This window comes from Ptychodera flava, unplaced genomic scaffold (genome assembly GCF_041260155.1).
Source record: "Ptychodera flava strain L36383 unplaced genomic scaffold, AS_Pfla_20210202 Scaffold_35__1_contigs__length_1935909_pilon, whole genome shotgun sequence".
In the NCBI taxonomy this organism is placed as follows: Eukaryota; Metazoa; Hemichordata; class Enteropneusta; family Ptychoderidae; genus Ptychodera; species Ptychodera flava.
Window position 1 is genome coordinate 647,829 of NW_027248357.1, and position 21,260 is coordinate 669,088.

At 36.6% G+C, this 21,260-nt stretch overlaps 1 protein-coding gene across 2 annotated transcripts in view; it reads left to right on the plus strand.

Annotated features, from left to right (window-relative positions):
- Window positions 1-4,519: 4,519 nt before the first annotated feature.
- LOC139127734 (tyrosine-protein phosphatase non-receptor type 12-like) overlaps window positions 4,520-21,260 on the plus strand; it is a 321,808-nt gene continuing 305,067 nt past the window's right edge. For both annotated transcript variants that reach the window (XM_070693624.1, XM_070693623.1), the window contains exon 1: window positions 4,520-4,701. In XM_070693624.1, coding sequence (XP_070549725.1) covers window positions 4,603-4,701 — 99 coding nt within the window. In that variant the 5' untranslated portion in view covers window positions 4,520-4,602. The remainder of the gene's footprint in view (window positions 4,702-21,260) is intronic.

Sequence of the window (21,260 nt, forward strand, 5' to 3'; positions counted from 1 at the left end):
ACCCCTGAGAGAGTGATGTTACAAATAGCTTCCAAACTGGGACTGTTAGTCCAATTGAACATTTTGATAAAACATGATTACTAATATTATCAGCACCCTGGGCCTTCTTAACATTGATATTTGACAACAGGTCATACACCTGTTCTGTACTGATTTCTACATTTTGCATAACCTTGTCAGAAAATTGTGGTATATCAAGGTTGATAGCATCAAATGTGTGGTCTGACTTAATAAAGACAGATTCAAAATAGCTGTTAAAGAGCTCAGCCTTACTTTTTTGATCAACGGCATTAAGATCACCATACTTCATTACGGGAAAAGATGTACCTACTGTTTGAGCACGGCCTGACCAAGGACCAGAAGCGCTCATCATTATTTAAGATATTATCAGCTACAGTACTAATATAAGTTTTGTATTTATTCTTGGACAATTCTTAAAAGTTGACCTCCTGTTATGAAATAACTCAATATTAACACGTGATCTATCATTTGTGAAGTTTATGAGTTGTCTGTAATGCAACAGTTTGGTCATGGCATACACACTCATATATGCTGCACAGAGTTGCAGACATATTTGAAGGGCCATGACATATTGGGCCCATTTTTTGGTCAAAAAATGGACCAAAAATTCAGTAATGAATTGGCTGCATGCCTCTGAATATAACAGGTTGCAAGGACGTCACACAAAGGTCATGACTGGGGCCTAAATTCTTGTTCAGTGCTGAGGAAGAAATTTATATGATATTGCAATGTAATACCAAAGGAAGAGTTTGAAATGGTGACCTTCTAAGGGCTAGACCATTTGATATCCAGGGGATTTGAGGCTTAAAAGATTTTTTTAAAATGAAAAGAACGTAGTGAAAAAATAAAATTAAAAAATTATATAAATTTTTCCTATAGGGACGTTTGCTTGTCTCTGTTGACTGGGTAATACTGGAAGATCATTTTTTTGTGTCTACTATATTTTGAGTGTTCATGAAAACTTTGTTTAAAACACTCAAAGTGGCTGCCACAACTTTTATGACCCGCTCTATTAAAAAAAGCAGCAAAATCATCTTTAAAGGTACACAGAATTCGCTCATCATTTTTTTGATCATTGCAAACAGTTTGGATGACAAACAAAACATGTATACTATCTTATAAACAGAATAAAACATAGGTATGGAATCATTCTCCCAATAGTTATAAAGTTGACAATGGGGTATAACACTTATGTTGAATTATTATTCATGTGTGCATTCATGTGAAAATAAAGGAATGATCATACATCACACAAAATACTAAATCTTAAAATATGCAAATGAAGTTTATTGTAGTACTGGTTCCATACTGTGAATTCACTTCATCCAATAAAACAAGGATGGGAAGTTCTCAAATTGTGAATGTACAAATGGAATCTTGGGAAAAATACCATAACTTCGCTGCAATTATGTATTGATCATACATCATAAACACATTGAACTCATCAAAATGAGACAACCTCAGAGGAAAATTACTTGTCACAAAGTGAAGAAGATATTTTATGTACATTCACTAGCATCTATATATAATAATAATAATAATATATTCTCATGTCAACTGAATACAAATTATGGCGAAGGATACACTGCCATTATCATACAAAATTTCATGTGAGAAAAAGACTGAAAAATAGTTGCCATAGGCACTAATCGAGTTCAGCCTCATACTCAGAAATATATTAATTTACAGTCAGTATATGAAATGGCGACTATTCCACGATATCACAAAAAAAAGACATTACACAATGAGAAATAGCTGAAAATTATAGGCAAAAACGACAAAATCTAACAGTAATTTTCAATTCTTTTTCAAATCTGTGTCTTGTGGAAATATTTTTTTGTCTTCTGGAATATTGTTCCATACCGAAGTACCAGTGAATTCAATACATGTTTGCCCTAAACTGGTTCTGCATTTTGGTGGATTGAGTACTATATGTATGATCAATTGAGGAAAAATATGATTTGAAGTGCGTGGGAAGATTACCATGAAGTACATCATAAACGAAAATGGCGACCTGGAGCTTACATTTTTTATATACATCAAGAATTTAAGTTTCTTGAATAAAGGGGCACTATGAGCATCATACTCCTTCCTCATATAATACGTATGATTCTAAAATGAATGAAACACTGCATTTGAGCCAATATCATTTAAATAAACTGTTGAAAAATAAAACATGAACAATAGAATTGTCTGGCCAATCAGCAGGCTATTAACAGCTAAAAAGGTACATTGTATTCATTGAAATGTGATTTGGCAGGAAAAATGCTGACCATAACAAATGCTAATCGAAAAAACATAAATAAAATATAATTGCTAAAACAAATGAAACACATACACTTTATCACTTTAATAAAGCAATAAAAAATACTGTGTATTACTATTTATTATTGTCTTTTATTACCGAATCTACAGAACACTATGCATCCTTCTTTTTCCAGAATACATTTGATGAAGTTAGGAGTACATAGTACAGTATACTTTGTCTAGTAACAGTCTGCATGAAAACTTTCATGAAAATACAATGCTGAGAGTGATTTATATGATTTTTCCTAAATTTTAAAGTTGTAAACTCCCAAGCAGAAGTGACCCCCCATAGTATCACAGGCATGTATTTAAATCAGTCAAATTGGATGGATGTCCATGATGTGACTGGCAATGTAAATATCTGCATTCAATTTAGAGTCATAAAACTGTCAATATGATGTTTTGCACATCAACCACTTCTTGTTACATGGAAAAGGCTTTCTCAAATCACTGTCCCAATGTGCTGCTGCATGTTTAGAATATACTCCAAAAATTATATATATATATATATAATATATTATATATATATATATATATATATATATATATATATATATATATATATATATATATATATATATATATATATATATATATAATAAATTTATATTTCGACCTGTTTTGAAATTTGGAAAAGGAGGGCTAGGGTCACCCTGCTTTGGAAAGTTGGAATGGGGGTCAGCCACTGACGTCGACAAAAAAATAATCCACAGGCCCCCCTCCCCAGGCCGAAGAAACTGACCAGTCCCTAATTGGTACAGATTAAGGAAACTGCCTAAAAGTCATATTCTACATCATGCATCAAAAAGAACAAATCAGTAATAACAAAAAAGCTGATAGAAAATGTTACAGTAATTCTTAGTCAGAACAATATCAGTAATGCCAAAAAATAATTATCATATCAATAGTCAAAACAATTGTTGTTGTTTTAGACATATTCTGGATGTGAAAGTTATCTTATGTCTTTGAAGATTAAATTTGTAATAAGCTGGAAATTGAATGATGTATAAGGCTAAATCCATGTTGAAGATGAGATGAACTTTTTATTTGACTGTCACCTTTTATTATCAGCAGAGAATATTAAAAAGACACTTGTTTAATTCAAAAAAATCAATTGTTCAAGGTTTGAACAGACACTTTTGCTTTTATTGTTCTTTTATCTATCTCTTGTTTTCTCATTTGTGTTTGTATTAATTACCATACTGTATCAATAAAGTGTAATACTGATATCAGTATGAAAGAGGAATCTTTTTCACATCAGATGGCATGCTGTTTTCAATAGTGTTTGATAAATGTGTAGAAATAGACAGTAGATCTCTTTTTAAAGGTACAATTGAACAACTCATTTCAGTGTTTCATACAATATCATTGTCTATTGAGCAAAATAATTTAAATATCGGTCAAAAATCTTAAAGTTAGAAACTAGCTCTTAGACTTCGAAATTTTATGAAAAGTTGACTATTTTGATGCAGATTTTGGATTGTTCTAACCAATTTCATCACATGACCAATATGCAAATGAGAAAACTTGTCCCCTCGCCTAGTTACAGGTCATTTTAACTATCCAAAGTAATTTGTAAAGGAATGTTTTTTTACAATGCACAGAGCAAAATAGCGATTCTTAAGTCTTAATGAGCTCCCCAACACATTTGAGGGCTGAAATTTGTTATGAAATACATGTACTTAGTCTGTACTCAACAAAATCACAGAGAGTAGCACATTTCTGTATGATTAATAATCCCAAAAAGTAAGACGGGAACACTAGTTTTTCTCACTGCGTTTTTCTCTCCTACTCACTGTACCCTACATCATACAGAATTATAAAGAGAATTACAATAGACCGTCGAGGGTCTATGATTAATGTAGGTGCCCACCTAGTATCTACTGACAAAATGTTAAGAAAATTGAAAAATCATTATGGTATCTTCTTGTATTTCTATTAAAGTGCAAATCAACCAATAGCATCAGCCATTTCCTTTGATTTGCACTTTAATAGAAATACAAGAAACGCTATTGGTGGTCCTTCGTAACAGTTCTGACACTTCTTTTCTTCTCCGTAAAGTCTTTATTTACCCACCATGTATTCTCTTTGACACGGAAATGCATGGCAAGTGGTAAATAGCAATGCTGTAGTTCGAGCCACTTAAGGGACCTTGTTTATTCAACTTTTTAAATTGCAAGTTAGGGGCGCTAACAGTTATGGCGACCTTTTTGTACAGTACTTCCTGGTACAATATTCTTGTTTAGCGCCCAGTTCCGCACCGTCACCTCAAAAATGAACGTCAAAGAAAATATGCAAGCCTTTGTGGACCATGTCTGTGGCATGAAGGAACGATTTCACAATGGTGAGGACGTTTACCAGGCGGAATTTCAGGTAAAACTTAGTATCGAAAATCTGACTGGATGATTTGTGTACACTGTATGGATAGAGAGAAGGGCGGCTGCATTCTGGGTTCCCCATCTGAAGTCAATATTATGTTGTTTTAGAGTCGAAAGAGCCCTTTTGCTATGGGTATTGCGTAAAAGATGACCGTTTCCCCACAAATATAAGAATGGTTGATGTTTTATTCAACCGAAATACACAATTACATGCATTTTACACGGGTGATTTAAACGTCTATCGTAATTTAGAGTTGACATCACGTAGTCTTGCCCTGACTGTTTAAACACAATCTGAATGATTATTCGCATGGTCACTTCTCGAATCGCGAAGATTTCCGTATTTTATTACACTGATAGCGCAATGTGACACAACAGGGCCAGAAAGCTCTTGAATAAGGGGCGTTTTCGGTTTGAACACATCTCGGTGTTGACTCTGCGTCGAACAACTATCATACGTGTGTATCATGCATTGATCTATTCAAATACATTGCTCTGATGTATAACTTGTAAGGCACCCCACGACTTGGATACAAAGGTCGTACAATAGTATTATATCGAAATATCTTAATTTGATAGAGAAAAGTTTGACAGGGAGCGGTCCTAATCATCAGGGAAGTGAAGCATGTAGGTGTACAGTGACGAGCCAAACTAGTTAGGACTAGACAGCATTAACAATAGGGAATAGGTGAAGGAAGGTGAAATTATTTCCCTGACTGCTTGCCCAAAAATTGGGGGGGGGGGGGGAGGGAGGGGGGATGATAGGCCACACATAAAAACCGTAAGCCCATACCCCATTTTCGACCCAAAAATCTTGTTATTTGGTTAAAACACTGTTCAGTCAAAATTTACAAAGCACTACGGAGTAAACCTATAGCTCTTGTACAGCTTGGGTGTAAGCAAAACCTTTCTGTAAATCCATTGTCTCTGGCCATGTCATTATTTGCTGTAACAAAAAATGAAAAATTTTGCTAAAACATTTATGGGGAAAATTAAAAATTTTGGTGAAAGAAAATATGTTTGACTTCAATAAAATTTGACTGGATGAAATCATACCACAATTAGACCTGGTCGCACTGAAATTTATACCCCCCCCCCCCCTTTTAGACCACATCACTGTCAAACCAACCCCAAAGAGCGGCATGTATACGTTATGGCAAGTAATGGACATGAGTCCTGAGACACCCCTTCACCCCCTAACTCTGCCTTCATGAATATAAAAAAGCAACCTCCCTATCTTGAAGTACCACTGTAAATGGGACAGGAGCTGCATCTATTACTTTAGTATTCTTTCCATGTTCCCTTTTGAAATGCCAATCATTTGTCTTTTCAACATAGCCATCAACAGTATTATTGTCGACAATTGAATTTGGTCAGCAGTTCACCTGTCAGCCATAATATTGTTGACATACATGTACAGGATCAGTGTACACTGTAAGCCAATATGATTTGCCACAACACAAACAAATTGCTGGTGATGCAAGCAAATTTTTTGGTTTACATGTAAAGATACAGGGCTGAAGCAAAGAATTTTCTACAAACTCCAAAATTGACACACTTTCCAGCAAGACATGTTTGTTAGGGGCACACATCACAAGATAGCTAACAGAAAGGATTGCAGTATTCAATACGAAGAGAAAACATTAGAAGTTTGGATAAATTGCGAAAACAAATTTACAAATTACTGAAAAAAATCATCAAAATATGCACATTATGTCCTCTACGGTAGACCTAGGCAAGAACCGGTAAAATATTACTGAGCAATGTTGTATACAAAGTGGATTTTGGTAAAGTCTAAGGTAGTAAGGTGGAGCTGCATGTTGCCAACACACTTTTTTTCAAAGCAATATTTCTCATCAAAGATGACAAGGAAACCCCCTAATACTATATATTTTCAAAAAGCAGAGACTTTAAAGTTTTGTATGGTGGTAGTAGTTTAGTCAAAGGATGAAGTGGTTGTATATTTTTATTTGATACACACAGATCAACGGGCAAACCCACTAACAGATCTGCGAAACAAAAAAGTCACACCATCACAAGACAAATGTACAAGACAACCATAAAAGTAACACGTTACATTAAATTGAAAAAACATACACGAATCAAAAAGGAGAACTGTTAAAATGACTGGATAAAATAGTTTTAAAACTACACAGCGTAGAAAAAATATCTATATTACATTTAAAAGAGATATCATTAAAAACAGACATGCATCTGGGCACTGTCGAGAATTTTCTGCAATTAACAGAACACAAGTCTGGTTTAAAAAGGGGTTTCTTGCGTAAATTTCTACTGGGGCATAAAAGCAGATTTGATTTAGAATATTTGGTGAATCATAATGTGAATGGATTATTTTGTATAAAAAGCACATGTCAAGGGTTAGTCTTCTATTGTGTAACTTAGGAATGTTCAGAATTCTGCAATAAAATGGGTAGCTGGATTTACTGCAGTGAACATTGAGTTTGCGACAAATGTATTTCACAAACTTAATTTGTACTCGCTCAATTTTTTCTGACCGGCCCTGCTGGTGGGGTGACCACACAACAGAGCCATACTCTAGAATAGATCTTACATAAACAAAATACAGAGAAATAATGCTGAAATGTCATTGAATGGCTGGCAGAGACGCTTAATAAACCAAGAGATTTGAAGGCTCTAGAAACAATGTTATTGATGTGAAAAGAATAATTAAGGTTGGAAGTAAGGTAAATGCCCAAGTCCTTGACAACAGAGACCCGTTGAAGAGGAGTACCATTGATGGAGTAATCAAGAGAGGAAATTATTCTTTTCTTAAGTTCAACCTCAATTTTGGTATTAATGATAAGTCAAAAACTTGACGCTATTTTCTGAAATGTAATATTTCACTTGAAAGAAGAGTATATGTAGAGAAAAAACGACTATTTTACTTTGCATTATTTATCCTCATTCTAAAATGCCAAGGGTTTCAACACTGACACTCAAAAAAATTGATTAAAATCATGATAAGCAAAATAAAATGCCTTTTCAGGGTTTTACATCACTTTTAACTTTGAGAGTCCCTGGGACTCCTGGTGTTAGAAAATGGGAGTCCTACATCAAAATATGGGGGTCCCAATTTATTTCACAAAAATGTTTTATAGTTTATCAATGCCATGGTCTTCACTGTGTTCAATTAGTATTAATTTGCATACACAGAGACAACAAGGTTCCATATTGTACATGGAGGGGTAACTATTGTGCAACACATGCACACAACTATAGGGCATATTCAACTGACTCTGTATAGTTTGAACCGCCTGTATAACTATAATGGAGAGTTGAAGACAAAACACATTTCACTAACCTTTTTATCGATTAATTTTGGTGTTTGACCCAACTTACATTAGTTTAATTCACGTACGCATGTATAACTATCTGTGGCTTATCGAGTCACGGACTCGTACTACCATACATACTAGTCAATCCGTTCGCCAAGTTTGATCACATTTTTTGACAAGCACGCCACAAAATCCGCCACAAAATGGAAAGAAACCACTAAGTATCGAGAAAAAAGTTTCATGTCCGGTTTATTTCAGTTAAAAAAATGCGTAACACGTAGGAAATGTCTCGCAATGTCAACAGTTCAGAACAACTACATTTCATTTACAAACCGGGTCGACTGTTATGGCCGTCTCGCTTCAGGACGGCCGGAGGTCAAATATCAACAGTCAAACGCTTGAAAATTCACAAAATACACTTCAATTTAACCGAATCCTTACAAATTTCTCAATCTTGCATGTTTTGGACTTCGAAAACCTTAACCTCGGGTTCCATGTCGAGAGCTAGGCATCACACAGTGCCGCCATCTTGGCCGCCGATACGTTCGAAGTTCACTATCGCGATCGATTTGGTCACCAAATCGCGTCATTTTTCCATAAAATATTCTCAAAAAAACTGTAAAATCTATCATTTCTATCACCCAGAGGGCAGTAGCTTGGCATAATATAGTTGTCTTCCGTGTCTACGGCATGGTAAAGCTTTCAAAACGTACGTACGTGTTTCGTTCAATGCACTGTGGCCGTATCCGCGTACGGGTGAAACTGCAGACCTGATTAAATATTCATGAAAACCGCTGACCTCTTTTGAAGAAAGTTCGCATAAATTACTGGAATTTTCGATTGTTAGGCTGCATGATGTCATTATTTTAGTCCTTATATGGTACTAAACTGGGTTCAAAGGGTCAGGAATACCCTCCTTCTGGCTGAGTTCGGCAATGCATAGCTAAGTTAGGCATAAGCATAGAACGCAATCACTGTCGGTTTATATACCGACGTGGCGCTGAGAGCGAGAATGCCGTGTCGGTTTATAAACCGACGCGGCACTTTAAGGGTTAAAGTACGGGGTCGGTAAGGTTTACTGGGATGTGTTTTACGTGTTCAGCAGCTTCGCAAGGTGTACACCAGCAACAGATATTGCTGCGTCCCAAGGGACGCGTGGTTTAGTTTTTGAGGGGTCCTGCGTCCGGTTTTATGCGTAAAGGACGCAGAAATGCGCGTCATGTAAAACCCTGCCTTATTACTCAAAATATAATAACTTTATTGCCAAACAAAATAGTCGTTTTGTTATATAGCATTCAAAGAACATAATGTAACCAGATATGAACTGTAAATGCTCACGTGTTTCATTATATATTGAAGTTATGTGTAAATTTGAACCTTTGCCACATGTTTGCAACTTCATTGAAATTATTATGATCAACATAATGAACAATAATCACCGCCGATTAATTCTAAAAGGTCATGAAGTATACAAATATGTAATTAGCTGAAATAAAAATATTAAAGTAATTTTACTGCTAGACTTATTGTATCACCACTTTATCTAGCAAGTGTAATTACCGTTGGCCAAGTCCTTCAAGCCATATATGCCGAGCTGTGAAAGCTCATTAGATATGCAAATTATAAATAAGCTGACATGAAAATGTGAAATGACTTTCGATATTGTTTTGATCTAGTACCTGGTATAATCATCAATGTACATAGCATGTTTTGCCAACTTTGATCAAGTAAATCCCGGTATATATCCCAAATAAGCAAAGTTAATTAAATATGTAAATTAGGAAGTGGCTTAAGTAAAAATGCCTAGTGATTGTCAGTAATGTTGTATCATGGTATCTGCAATATGTGTAGCAAATTTTGCCAACTTTGGTCAAGTCAATTCAGACATATATCTCTAATTAGGAAAGTTCATTAAATATGCAAATTAGGAATGGCTGAAGAGAAAATGCTTGATGACTTTCAATAATATTGAATTACAGAGTCTTTAATATACATAGTAAGTTTCATCAATTTTGACCAAGTCCATTAAGATAAATATACCTAATTATGAAAATTCATTTAATATTAAAATTAGGTTTGGCTGAAGTAAAAATGTCTGTTGACTTTCAATAATGTTATATCACAGTATCTTTGATGTATATAGTAAGTTTCAACAACTACAATCAAGTTAATTCAGATATATATCCCTAATTGGGAAAGTTCATTAAATATGCAAATTCGGAATTGGCTGAAGTAAAAATGTTTAATGACTTTCAAAAATGTTGTATCATAGTGGCTTCAATACATGTAGCAAGTTTCATCAACTTTGGTCCAGTCATTTCAAATATATATTCCTAATTAACAAAGTTCATGAAATATGCAAATTAGGAATTGGCTGAAATTAAAACGCTTAAAGACTTTCAATAATGTTAAATCATAGTATCTTTAATATACATACCAAGTTTGGTTAATTTTGATCAATTCAAATCAGACATATATCCCTAGTTAGGAAAGTTCATTAAATATGCAAATTAGCATTTATCTTTCATGTCACCCATAGTGGTTCCCACTGCTGATATATCTTGGTGTGATCAACATTTGTAGCAAATCTCATCAAATTTTGTGTAGTTGTTTTTAATATATATCCATTTTTTCTAAAATCATTAATTATGCAAATGAGCAAAAAGTATGCAAGCCAGACCCACCAAAAACTAATCAGTTCTTGCCATTTGCTAACTGAATATATGTACCAGATTTGATTCTGATCTGATAAGCCTTTTTGAGAAAATGGACCAAGACAGACAGACAGACAGACAGACAGACAGACAGACGGACAGACAGACAGACATCGCTGCGACATATGCCCACGTGTGTAAACACGTGAGCAAAAAATTTCAGAAAATTAAACCCAGTTAAATTCTTTGGAAATTTTGATATTGGAGGAAAAAGAATCCAAAAAATATGGTGATTTGCACACATTTGCATAAATTAACACTTCTTATCACGTAACTTTAACATGCTTGACAAGCTACAAGGTGAACCCAACCAATATTTTAATCTTGGGTTAACAAATTAATTAAAATTAAATAAATATTTGCAAAAAAGGATTTTTGAGCCAAATATGCTGTGTCAGGTGCAGCTCCCCCTTAATAACGCTGGATGTTTTACCTCAATTGAATGAACAATGAACAACGAATGAACAAATATTGGAGCGATAAACCCAACGATGTTTATTATTTTGGTGTTGGTGTAGATGATAATGATATGATGATGATGATGATGATGATGAGATGATGATGATGATGATGCATGGTGGTGGTGCTGGTGTTACATGCTCCATTCCTTGACAGTTTGGGTTTTGTGTGGCTGGCTCAGTAAGCCATTCAGTCTTGCTTCTCCAGATTATTGCGTCAATGTTGGTCAAATATTAGAAGCCTATTTAGCCAGTCAAGGGATACTTGAGGGTAAAGCTGAAGATTGTGGTGATAATTTAGCTTGTGTTGGTGGTAACAGTGAAATTGGCCAATTTGTTGCTCTATGAGTTTGTTGTCAAGTCCAGTAATTATGTCTCTTCAGTGATATTTTACAGTACTTTTAAGGGTGATTGATCAGCTTGATAAATCATCAGAACAATATGCACCATCTCTTGGAAATCAACAGATTTTGTCATAAGTGTTCATATGTATATGTGACGGAATGGTAAACATATACATGTATCAGTGTTTCTTGAATGCGTATAGCAGATGCCAGTACACTTTCTTGCTTAATGCCTGACAAGTTAGTAGATGCCAGTACATGTTCTTACTAAATGCCTGACAAGTAAGCAGATGCCAGTACACTTTCTTGCTACATGCCTGACAAGTTAGCAGATGCCAGTACACTTTCTTGCTAAATGCCTGACAAGTTAGTAGATGCCAGTACATGTTCTTACTAAATGCCTGACAAGTTAGCAAATATGCCAGTACATGTTCTTACTAACTGCCTGACAAGTTAGCAGATGCCAGTCCACTTTCTTGCTACATGCCTGACAAGTTAGCAGATGCCAGTACACTTTCTTGCTACATGCCTGACAAGTTAGCAGATGCCAGTCCACTTTCTTGCTACATGCCTGACAAGTTAGCAGATGCCAGTACACTTTCTTGCTAAATGCCTGACAAGTTAGTAGATGCCAGTACATGTTCTTACTAAATGCCTGACAAGTTAGCAAATATGCCAGTACATGTTCTTACTAACTGCCTGACAAGTTAGCAGATGCCGTACACTTTCTTGCTACATGCCTGACAAGTTAGCAGATGCCAGTACACTTTCTTGCTACATGCCTGACAAGTTAGCAGATGCCAGTACACTTTCTTGCTACATGCCTGACAAGTTAGCAGATGCCAGTATACTTTCTTGCTAAATGCCTGACAAGTTAGTAGATGCCAGTACACTTTCTTGCTAAATGCCTGACAAGTTAGTAGATGCCAGTACATGTTCTTACTAAATGCCTGACAAGTTAGCAGATGCCAGTACATGTTCTTACTAAATGCCTGACAAGTTAGCAAATATGCCAGTACATGTTCTTACTAACTGCCTGACAAGTTAGCAGATGCCAGTACACTTTCTGCTACATGCCTGACAAGTTAGCAGATGCCAGTACACTTCTTGCTACATGCCTGACAAGTTAGCAGATGCCAGTCCACTTTCTTGCTACATGCCTGACAAAGTTAGCAGATGCCAGTACACTTTCTTGCTAAATGCCTGACAAGTTTGTAGATGCCAGTACATGTTCTTACTAAATGCCTGACAAGTTAGCAGATGCCAGTACATATCTTACAAAATGCCTGACAAGTTAGCAAATATGCCAGTACATGTTCTAATTGAAAATGTAACCTCTATTGGCTGCTTGGGGAATAGTGATCACTGTATGATTGACTTTGACATTACTGCACAAGCTGATAAACAACAAGTAACAGGTCTCATCCCAGATGTGAAAAATGCAAATTTCCACAAGCTGCAAAACCTGTTGAAGGATGTGGATTGGGAAGCGGAGTTTCAGGGAAAGTCTGCCAGTGATATGTGGTGTTACATGCTCAAGACTTTAAACAGATTTACTAATATTTGTGTTCCTATGAAACCACGTAAGAACCGTAACAGACCACACTGGATGACCAGAAATCTACTATGTGACATAAGGAAGAAAAGAAAACTCTGGCGTAGATATTCATCAATGAGAGACCAACAAAGTTATTCAAACTACAAAGATCAACAAAAGAAAGTTATCAGAGAAGTAAAGAAGGCGAAGATAGTTTATGAAAAAAACCTTGTCCAGCATGTAAAGGAAAACTCAAAAGCTTTCTTTGCGTACGCTCGCTCCAAGCAAAGGTCAAGGGAAACTATAGGCCCACTGATTGATAATGACAACAAAATCCACTCTACAGCTGAATCAATGGTTGATGTCCTGAACACTTTCTTCGTCTCCGTTTTCACTGATGAAGACACTTCACATATGCCTGAATCAATAATAATGTTCAACGGTGAGGATCAAGACAGACTTGTGAAAATTAATGTTACTGAAGATGATGTTGCAAAGAAATTGTCACAGCTTCATCCAAGCAAAGCACCTGGACCAGATAAAGTGTCTCCAAGAATTTTAATTACAGTTGCTCAGCAAATTACCAAACCACTAACTCTGCTTTTCAATCATTCACTTTCAACTGGTGAAGTTCCAAAGGACTGGCGAAGAGCAAATGTTACACCTGTCTTTAAAAAAGGAAAAAAGTCTGATGCTGGCAACTACAGACCTATCAGCTTAACTTCAATTTGTGGTAAAATTCTTGAGTCAATCATCAGGGATAAACTTGTTCAGCATCTGGAACAAAATAAATTGATCAGCAACTCGCAGCACGGTTTTCGCCAAGGGAAATCATGTATGTCAAATTTATTGGAATTCTTAGATGACATTACCCAGAATGCTGATGATGGAGTACCAGTGGATGTTATACTTAGACTTTGCCAAAGCTTTTGACAAGGTACCACATGGGAGGCTTATAAGTAAACTACGTTGTCATGGCATCAATGGTTCTGTACTAAAGTGGATACAGGGATGGCTTGCAGAGAGACAGCAACGAGTAGTAATCAACGGCAACGCGTCTGAGTGGAAGGATGTCACAAGTGGTGTGCCTCAAGGCTCTGTATTGGGTCCTGTGCTTTTCCTGATATTCATAAACGACATTGATTGTGGAATACATTCATCAATAAGAAATTTGCGGATGATACAAAGTTATACCAGCCAATATATGACGACTCTGATGCTGAAGAATTACAGCGTGATCTCGATAAGCTGTGTACCTGGTCGCAGAACTGGCAAATGAGTTTTAATGTCTCTAAATGTTCATCTATGCACATTGGCTACAATAACCCTTCCCATACATATACCATGAATAATATTCCACTCAAGCATTCCAGTGAAGAAAAGGACCTTGGTGTTATCATCCACTCAAATCTAAAGCCATCACAACAGTGTATTCACGCTGCAAAGAAAGCAAACAGCATGTTGGGGCTAAGAGAACAATGACACTGAAATCTAAAGACATTATGTTGCACTTATACAAACATCTCGTTAGGCCACGGTTAGAGTACTCCATCCAAGCAGGCAGATCGTCCATGTAGCCGACACGAACACGAAGTGTCTGTTACCGGCTACCAAAAACTATGAAAAATAGTAACGAATGAGCTACAAAATCACTATCAGTTTTAAGTTGCAGGTAGAATAAGTCTGTGCCTTTGTAAAAAATACTATAAAAATAGTAGAAAGTGAAGAACCAGCTGAAAGTTAGTTGAGGAGACCTTGACCGCATATCATTTGCATCTCATTGTCGGCTACATGGACTGTGTGCCTCCAAGCATGGTCCCCCTGGCTTCAAAAAGACATTGCAAACCTAGAAAAAATACAGCGGCGTGCTACTAAGATGATTCCAGAATTGCGCAACGTGAGCTATCAACAGAGACTAAACCAGTTAGGCTTGACAACACTAGAAGAGAGACGAACCAGAGGCGATATGATAGAGACTTTCAAGATTATGAACAACTATGACAGTATCAATTTATCACTTAAACCAGCCACCTCATCAGTAACACGCGGACACAACTACAAGCTCAGCAAAACCAACTGTCAAGCTAGACACCAGGAAATATTTCTTTGTATCCAGGATTGTAGACAAAATGGAATAGCCTGCCTGCCACTGTTGTTAATGCCAAGTCAGTGAACGCTTTTAAACATCAATACGACCGTCTGCACAAAGGTCCTAAAGGGATGTCATTATCCAGACCGGATATCTAATCCCTCAACTGAACTGAACTGAACTGAACTGAACTGAACTTACTAAATGCCTGACAAGTTAGCAGATGCCAGTACACTTTCTTGCTACATGCCTGACAAGTTAGCAGATGCAAGTACACGTTCTTTCAAGTTTAATAGCAGATGCCAGTACATAATAAGGGACCATATGATGATTGAGCAGGCACTGTGGGGCAGTGGTTTTAGCACCGGTCTCACCATCACAGGATGGTGAGTTCGAGACCCAGTAAGACCAGAGTAACGGACTCACTGTGGAAGGATGGTGAGTTCGAGACTCCAGCAGGGTATTGTGCCTGTGAGTACGGCACTTTACTCATCATTGCTCCATTGGGTAGTGGGATCTCAACTTGGAATTGGACATTTGCCTGTTGGATGATAGATTAAAAGAAATGATACTGACTTGGCAAGATGGCATGCAACAGGTTTTCAGTGTTTCTTTCAGTGTTTCTTTATAGTGTTCCTTTAAAGAAACACTGATACATGTTTACCATTACGTCACATATACATATGAACACTTATGACAATAAGCGTGTTGCACAATTTCAGGATAAAGAGTTAATATAAACTTCACGAAAGATGTGTTTGTGTTTAAGGGTGATTGAGCCATAAATTTTTTCTAATGATTTCTTACCATTCATCTTTGAAAGATAGATTTGTTTAAAGAAAAATGAGCAAAAAAGGCAAAGGTCGCCTGGCTAGTAATCTAGTTTTAAGCTGTTGAGGCATTTGTCTTTCTCTTGTTGGTTGATCACATTCGGTTACTTGTGCGCTATACACTGGTATGTGAATGAATTATAGATCATTTCATTCATCGTTGCATAAAACTTATTACCTGTGTGTCATCATACATAATTATAATTAGCTACTATAGACTATAGTCTATAGAAGCTATTGGGATGGGTATCCGTCCGGCGTCCGTCGTCAGTCTGTATGTATGTATGTATGTATGTATGTATGTCCGTTTGTGAGGCGTCCGTCCACTCAAATATCTTGAGAACCGCAGTACTTACTGATTTGATATTTGTTGTGTAGATGAAAAATACGATTTTGAGAAACTATTTTTTTTAATTTTTGATATTGTTGAAAATAGGCAAATTAATGCCAAAAAAGGTGTTTTTGGTAAAAAATCTTCTTCTTCATAACCGCTGGTCAGACAGCTTTGTTATTTGGTATACAGGTCCCTAGGGGTAACCCAACTTAGATTTGTTCAATTGTGATGAAATATGCAAATCTGTATTTTTAAGGAATTTTTTTGTCATTTTGGTCAAAATTTGACTTACATTGTATGTAATTCTTGTACTGTATAAACCCTATCAATTCACCCAGAAAAAAATAATTAATATGATTTAAATAATTGAATTAATTAGGAAATCATCAAAGCCAAATAATTTTAGTGTAGAATTATCAGAAAGTTCAACTTTTTTGACAGTTCATAGTGAAATGCTTACCATCTTGGAGGATTAAAACATGTAAAGGCAACTTTCCTGAATCCCAACTTTGACATATTCTGAACCGTCATTTATTGTGCCCTGTATGTTATCTAAAAGAAATTGCTCAAAATAGTCAATAGAGATAGAGATAGAGATAGAGAAAGTTCTAATTTCCATTTATGGTTGACTTGGTAAGGATAAAATAAAATTACTTTTTGAGGAAAAAAACAGAGTGGTCAATTAAAAGAGTGGTCAAAGTGATAGGGTTTTTATGGTAAAGCTGGGCTGTAAGATTCCTCATGTGCTATTTATAGCAATTATGCAATCTGTGTAAACAGTGCAATGAAAGTGTAACATGATTCCTTATAATGCTTTTGATGACTTTGAACTTCTTAAGTTTCAAACCTTTGTCTCTTCAGTGTGCTTTCTCTGAGTATGTACAGTCTCAACTTATTAAACAGAACTCACAATGTTAATCAAAGATATCCACCTTCTTCATCAATACATGTGTCACAAAAGGTTATTCTCTACATAACTCAACAGAGCTCTGTCAACTGTTGAGTTGCTTGTTCTTCAAAACTGCTGGTCAGACAGCTTTAATATTTAGTTTACTTGTCCGTAGGATGACCTTAGTGAGATAATTTCATACAGTCAGGAAATACTTAATTTGTATCCATGTCTATAGTAGCTTCAGGGACTTTGGCCCTATGTTTATATTATACAATGTATCATGCTACAATGCGCCATTCTGATTGGACGAGAGCTCATTCCACCGATGCTAAAATACTGTTTTAGCACTGATAGCAGTGCTAAAACGGGACCCTAAACCAGCATTTTCGAAAATTGCCCGGTCGGTGCATTTGAACGTACATATCAGGGCTCGAAATACTTTTTTTCAACCACCTGTCCACTGGACAAGTCAAAATAAAAAGTACCTGTCCCAGTGAGAAAAGTACATGTCCAGAATGGCATAATTTATTCTAAGAAACTATACTAGTTTCAATTTAATTCAACAAACTCATGCCTGTATCATATGCAAACTGGCGCAACAGCGGTGTCGAGATAGCTCTGAGAATCTCCCAATCTAAGAGATTTGAGACGTGACCTTCGATAAATCAATATGGCTGCCTCCTGTAAACAGTGATTAGATATTATCGAATTTTCTTTTACTTTTTTCTGACAGGTAAATATCCAAATAATGATTTTCAAAATTGCAAAAGGTATATACTGTAACAGCGTTTCCGTTAACGCAAAATCCTGCGTATTTTATGCAAAATAGTTTGAAATACGCAAAAAAAATCATGACTGCGTAAACTAATACGCATTGAGAAATGCCGCCCCATGACACGACGTACTTGGCCCGCACTGCATGCATTGCCTGAATGTGGTTCAATGCAGGACAAAAATAGAACATATGCACCTGCTTGCAAGTGACATTTATCATGATATTGCAACATTTTAGACTTTAGCGGACCGCAACTCTTTATGAAACATTGTATTTCATCATCACAAAGCATCATGTCAATCAGTTCTGTACAGACAATGACACTACAGATGCAAAAAATTCGAGAATCCATCGAGTCTATGTTGGTGGTAACACAATACAGTTAATCATGGTCATTACGTCGCATGTTATTTGGAAAGTGTGTACGAGTGATGATTTACACTCTGTAGGGTTGCATCTTTAGAGGTCCCGCTGGACTTTGATCAGTATCTGCTTTTTGTTGGCCCTTTGAAAACACTAATTTCATTGTCAGAAAGTATTTTCTTGAACATGAAGTCATTAGGCTGCTCAACGATTATGTACGAGACATGCATCACGGTATTGCATGCGTTCAGCTACTATACCTTGAGGCCCCCATGTTATTGTTTTTCGTTAATAGAGCATGCGCATTAAAGGAAACCCCCAAGTTCGACAGAAAAGACTGCCCAACTCACTTCAGATACCGATTCCCACCGACACCGTACGGGTTGTTGAGATATATTTTACGCAAATAAAAACCAAGTTGCGTAAAATCGTACCCAAGTTTGAAATTGTAACGGAAATGCTGTTATATAAATTTAAACTTATGAATATTTGCTGTAGTCAATAGGTCGAAATACTGGTTGCAGGCAAACCTGCCTGTCCACTTGGACAAGTACTTTTCAAAACTACTTGTCCCAGGCCAAATTTCACTTGTCCGGGACAGGCAGACAAGTATTATTTCGAGCCCTGCATATATCTAAACCATAGACCTCAAGAAAGACCGAAACAGTCCACTTTGTTTCAAAGACTGAAGACCGAATTTTGATACACAGATAAAGTGTGGGTCTGTAACTCACCTCTTGGTGTAAATAAGTTGGGATCGATGATGAAAGACATCTCTGAAGCAGCACGTTTGGGGTATGATGCACGCAAATATTAGGGCGACAGCGCACCGTGCACTTTGCGGGAGTCGTGACGCAATATATATCCTAGTACTGCTCTTTAAAATGAAGATAGTATTCGTTCATACACAAATAAATGACACTTCTTCACAGTAACGGTATGTCAGATATTATTTACCAAAGTTTGGGCTATAACAGATCGGGATGTCCTAACGTTGTAGACCAAGATATTCAAAATAACAATGGGATGACTCCTGGTGACTGCGACAATATTGACATCAAATGCAACGAGCAGTATCAGCGTCCAGCTCTCCCTGCATCAGGCAACACACTCAGAATCTGCACAACTGTTCATCACAGTTGCAGTCATCGCAAGTCTGGATATTTTAAAACTGCTTGTTAGTCCCCACGGACACCGTCCGGGGGGACTTATAGGTTTGGTCATGTCCGTGCGTGTGTGCGTGCGTCCGTCCGTCCGTCCGTGTGTGCGTCCGTCCGTCCGTTCACGCAGATATCTCAGAGATGCCAGGAGCGATTTCATTCAAACTTGGTGCAAGGATTACTTCATATGTCATACATATGCACATTGATTTGTTTTGTGATACGATCCAATATGGCCGCCAGGCGGCCATTTTATTACGATTTTTTCATGTACAAAGCCATAACTCAGACATGTTTCAACCGATTTTATTCAAACTTGGTACAAGGACATTGACCTATGTCATACATATGCACATTGATTTGTTTTGTGATACGATCCAATATGGCCGCCAGGCGGCCATTTTATTACGATTTTTTCATGTACAGAGCCATAACTCAGACATGTTTCAACCGATTTTATTCAAAGTTGGTGCAAGGACATTGACCAGTGTCATAGATATGCACGTTAATTTGTTTTGTGATACAATCCAATATGGCTGCATTGCGGCCATTTTGTTACAATTTTTTCATGTACAGAGCCATAACTCAGACATATCTCAACTGATTTTATTCAAAGTTGGTACAAGGACATTGACCTATGTCATACATATGCACATTGATATGTTTTTTGATACGATCCAATATGGCCACCAGGTGGCCATTTTATTACGATTTTTTCATAAACAGAGTCATAACTCAGACATATCCACCACTATCATTCAAAGTTGGTACAAGGACATTGACCCATTTCAGATATATGCTCGTCAATTTGTTTCATGTCATTTAGCAGTATCATGTCAATTATTGAAGTTTCATAATTAGGCTGATTGTCAAGAAATACTGCATCAAATTTCATGAAACTTTGTACGGATGTTAAGCTCACATTCAATAACAGTGAAAAAGACATTTATCAATGTCGTTTTAATTAATTTGTAATTGCATATGTAATGAACTTTCCTAATTAGAGTGATATATCCACAAATACAACGTCAAATTTGATGAAACTTGATACAGATGTTGATCTCATAGTGTTGTAAATACTGCATCAAACTTTATGAAATATGGTACCGGTGATAATCTGTTAGTGTTAGGTTAGTAGGCAAAAATGTTTTGCAACATCCTGTCGATTAATTCCTAGTTGGCTCATTTAATGACCTTTAGGATAGTGGCCTACATTGGTTTTATGTTTCATCAGCATGGAACTCATTCTTGGCCATTGAGCGCCATCTGTATCAAAGTATTTTTATCACAGACCTAATTAATGAAGAGGACTCTATCCTCTCTGAGGACTTGTAATCAAAGTATCAACTAACAAGTGGGGACTGTGTCATCAACGATGACTTGTTTTATGGTAAAATTAACGTCCAAATTATCCATCAAAAATAGATCCTGTAACTTCACTGTGCCACCACCGAATGTCGCGGCGGTATGCGGTACAGAATGAGACAAATCTATTTTTAGTATGCCAAGAAAGCCAGGACTATTGTTTTTATGTAAATTTACGAAAAAAATTGTTACTTTTTCTTTTGATTTGAACTCTTGACCCATTTTCTGTGTGTGTGCAGCAGGTATTTTTTGACAAGTATCGTTCGTGTTGCATGCGAATAAAATGCAATGTCGATATGGACGTAATGTGTATTTATCGTAGGATACTGTGTGCCTGTAAGGAATCCCAACTCGTAAAAATGGTCGGTCTCGGGCGCAGAATTTCCGACGTTCGATC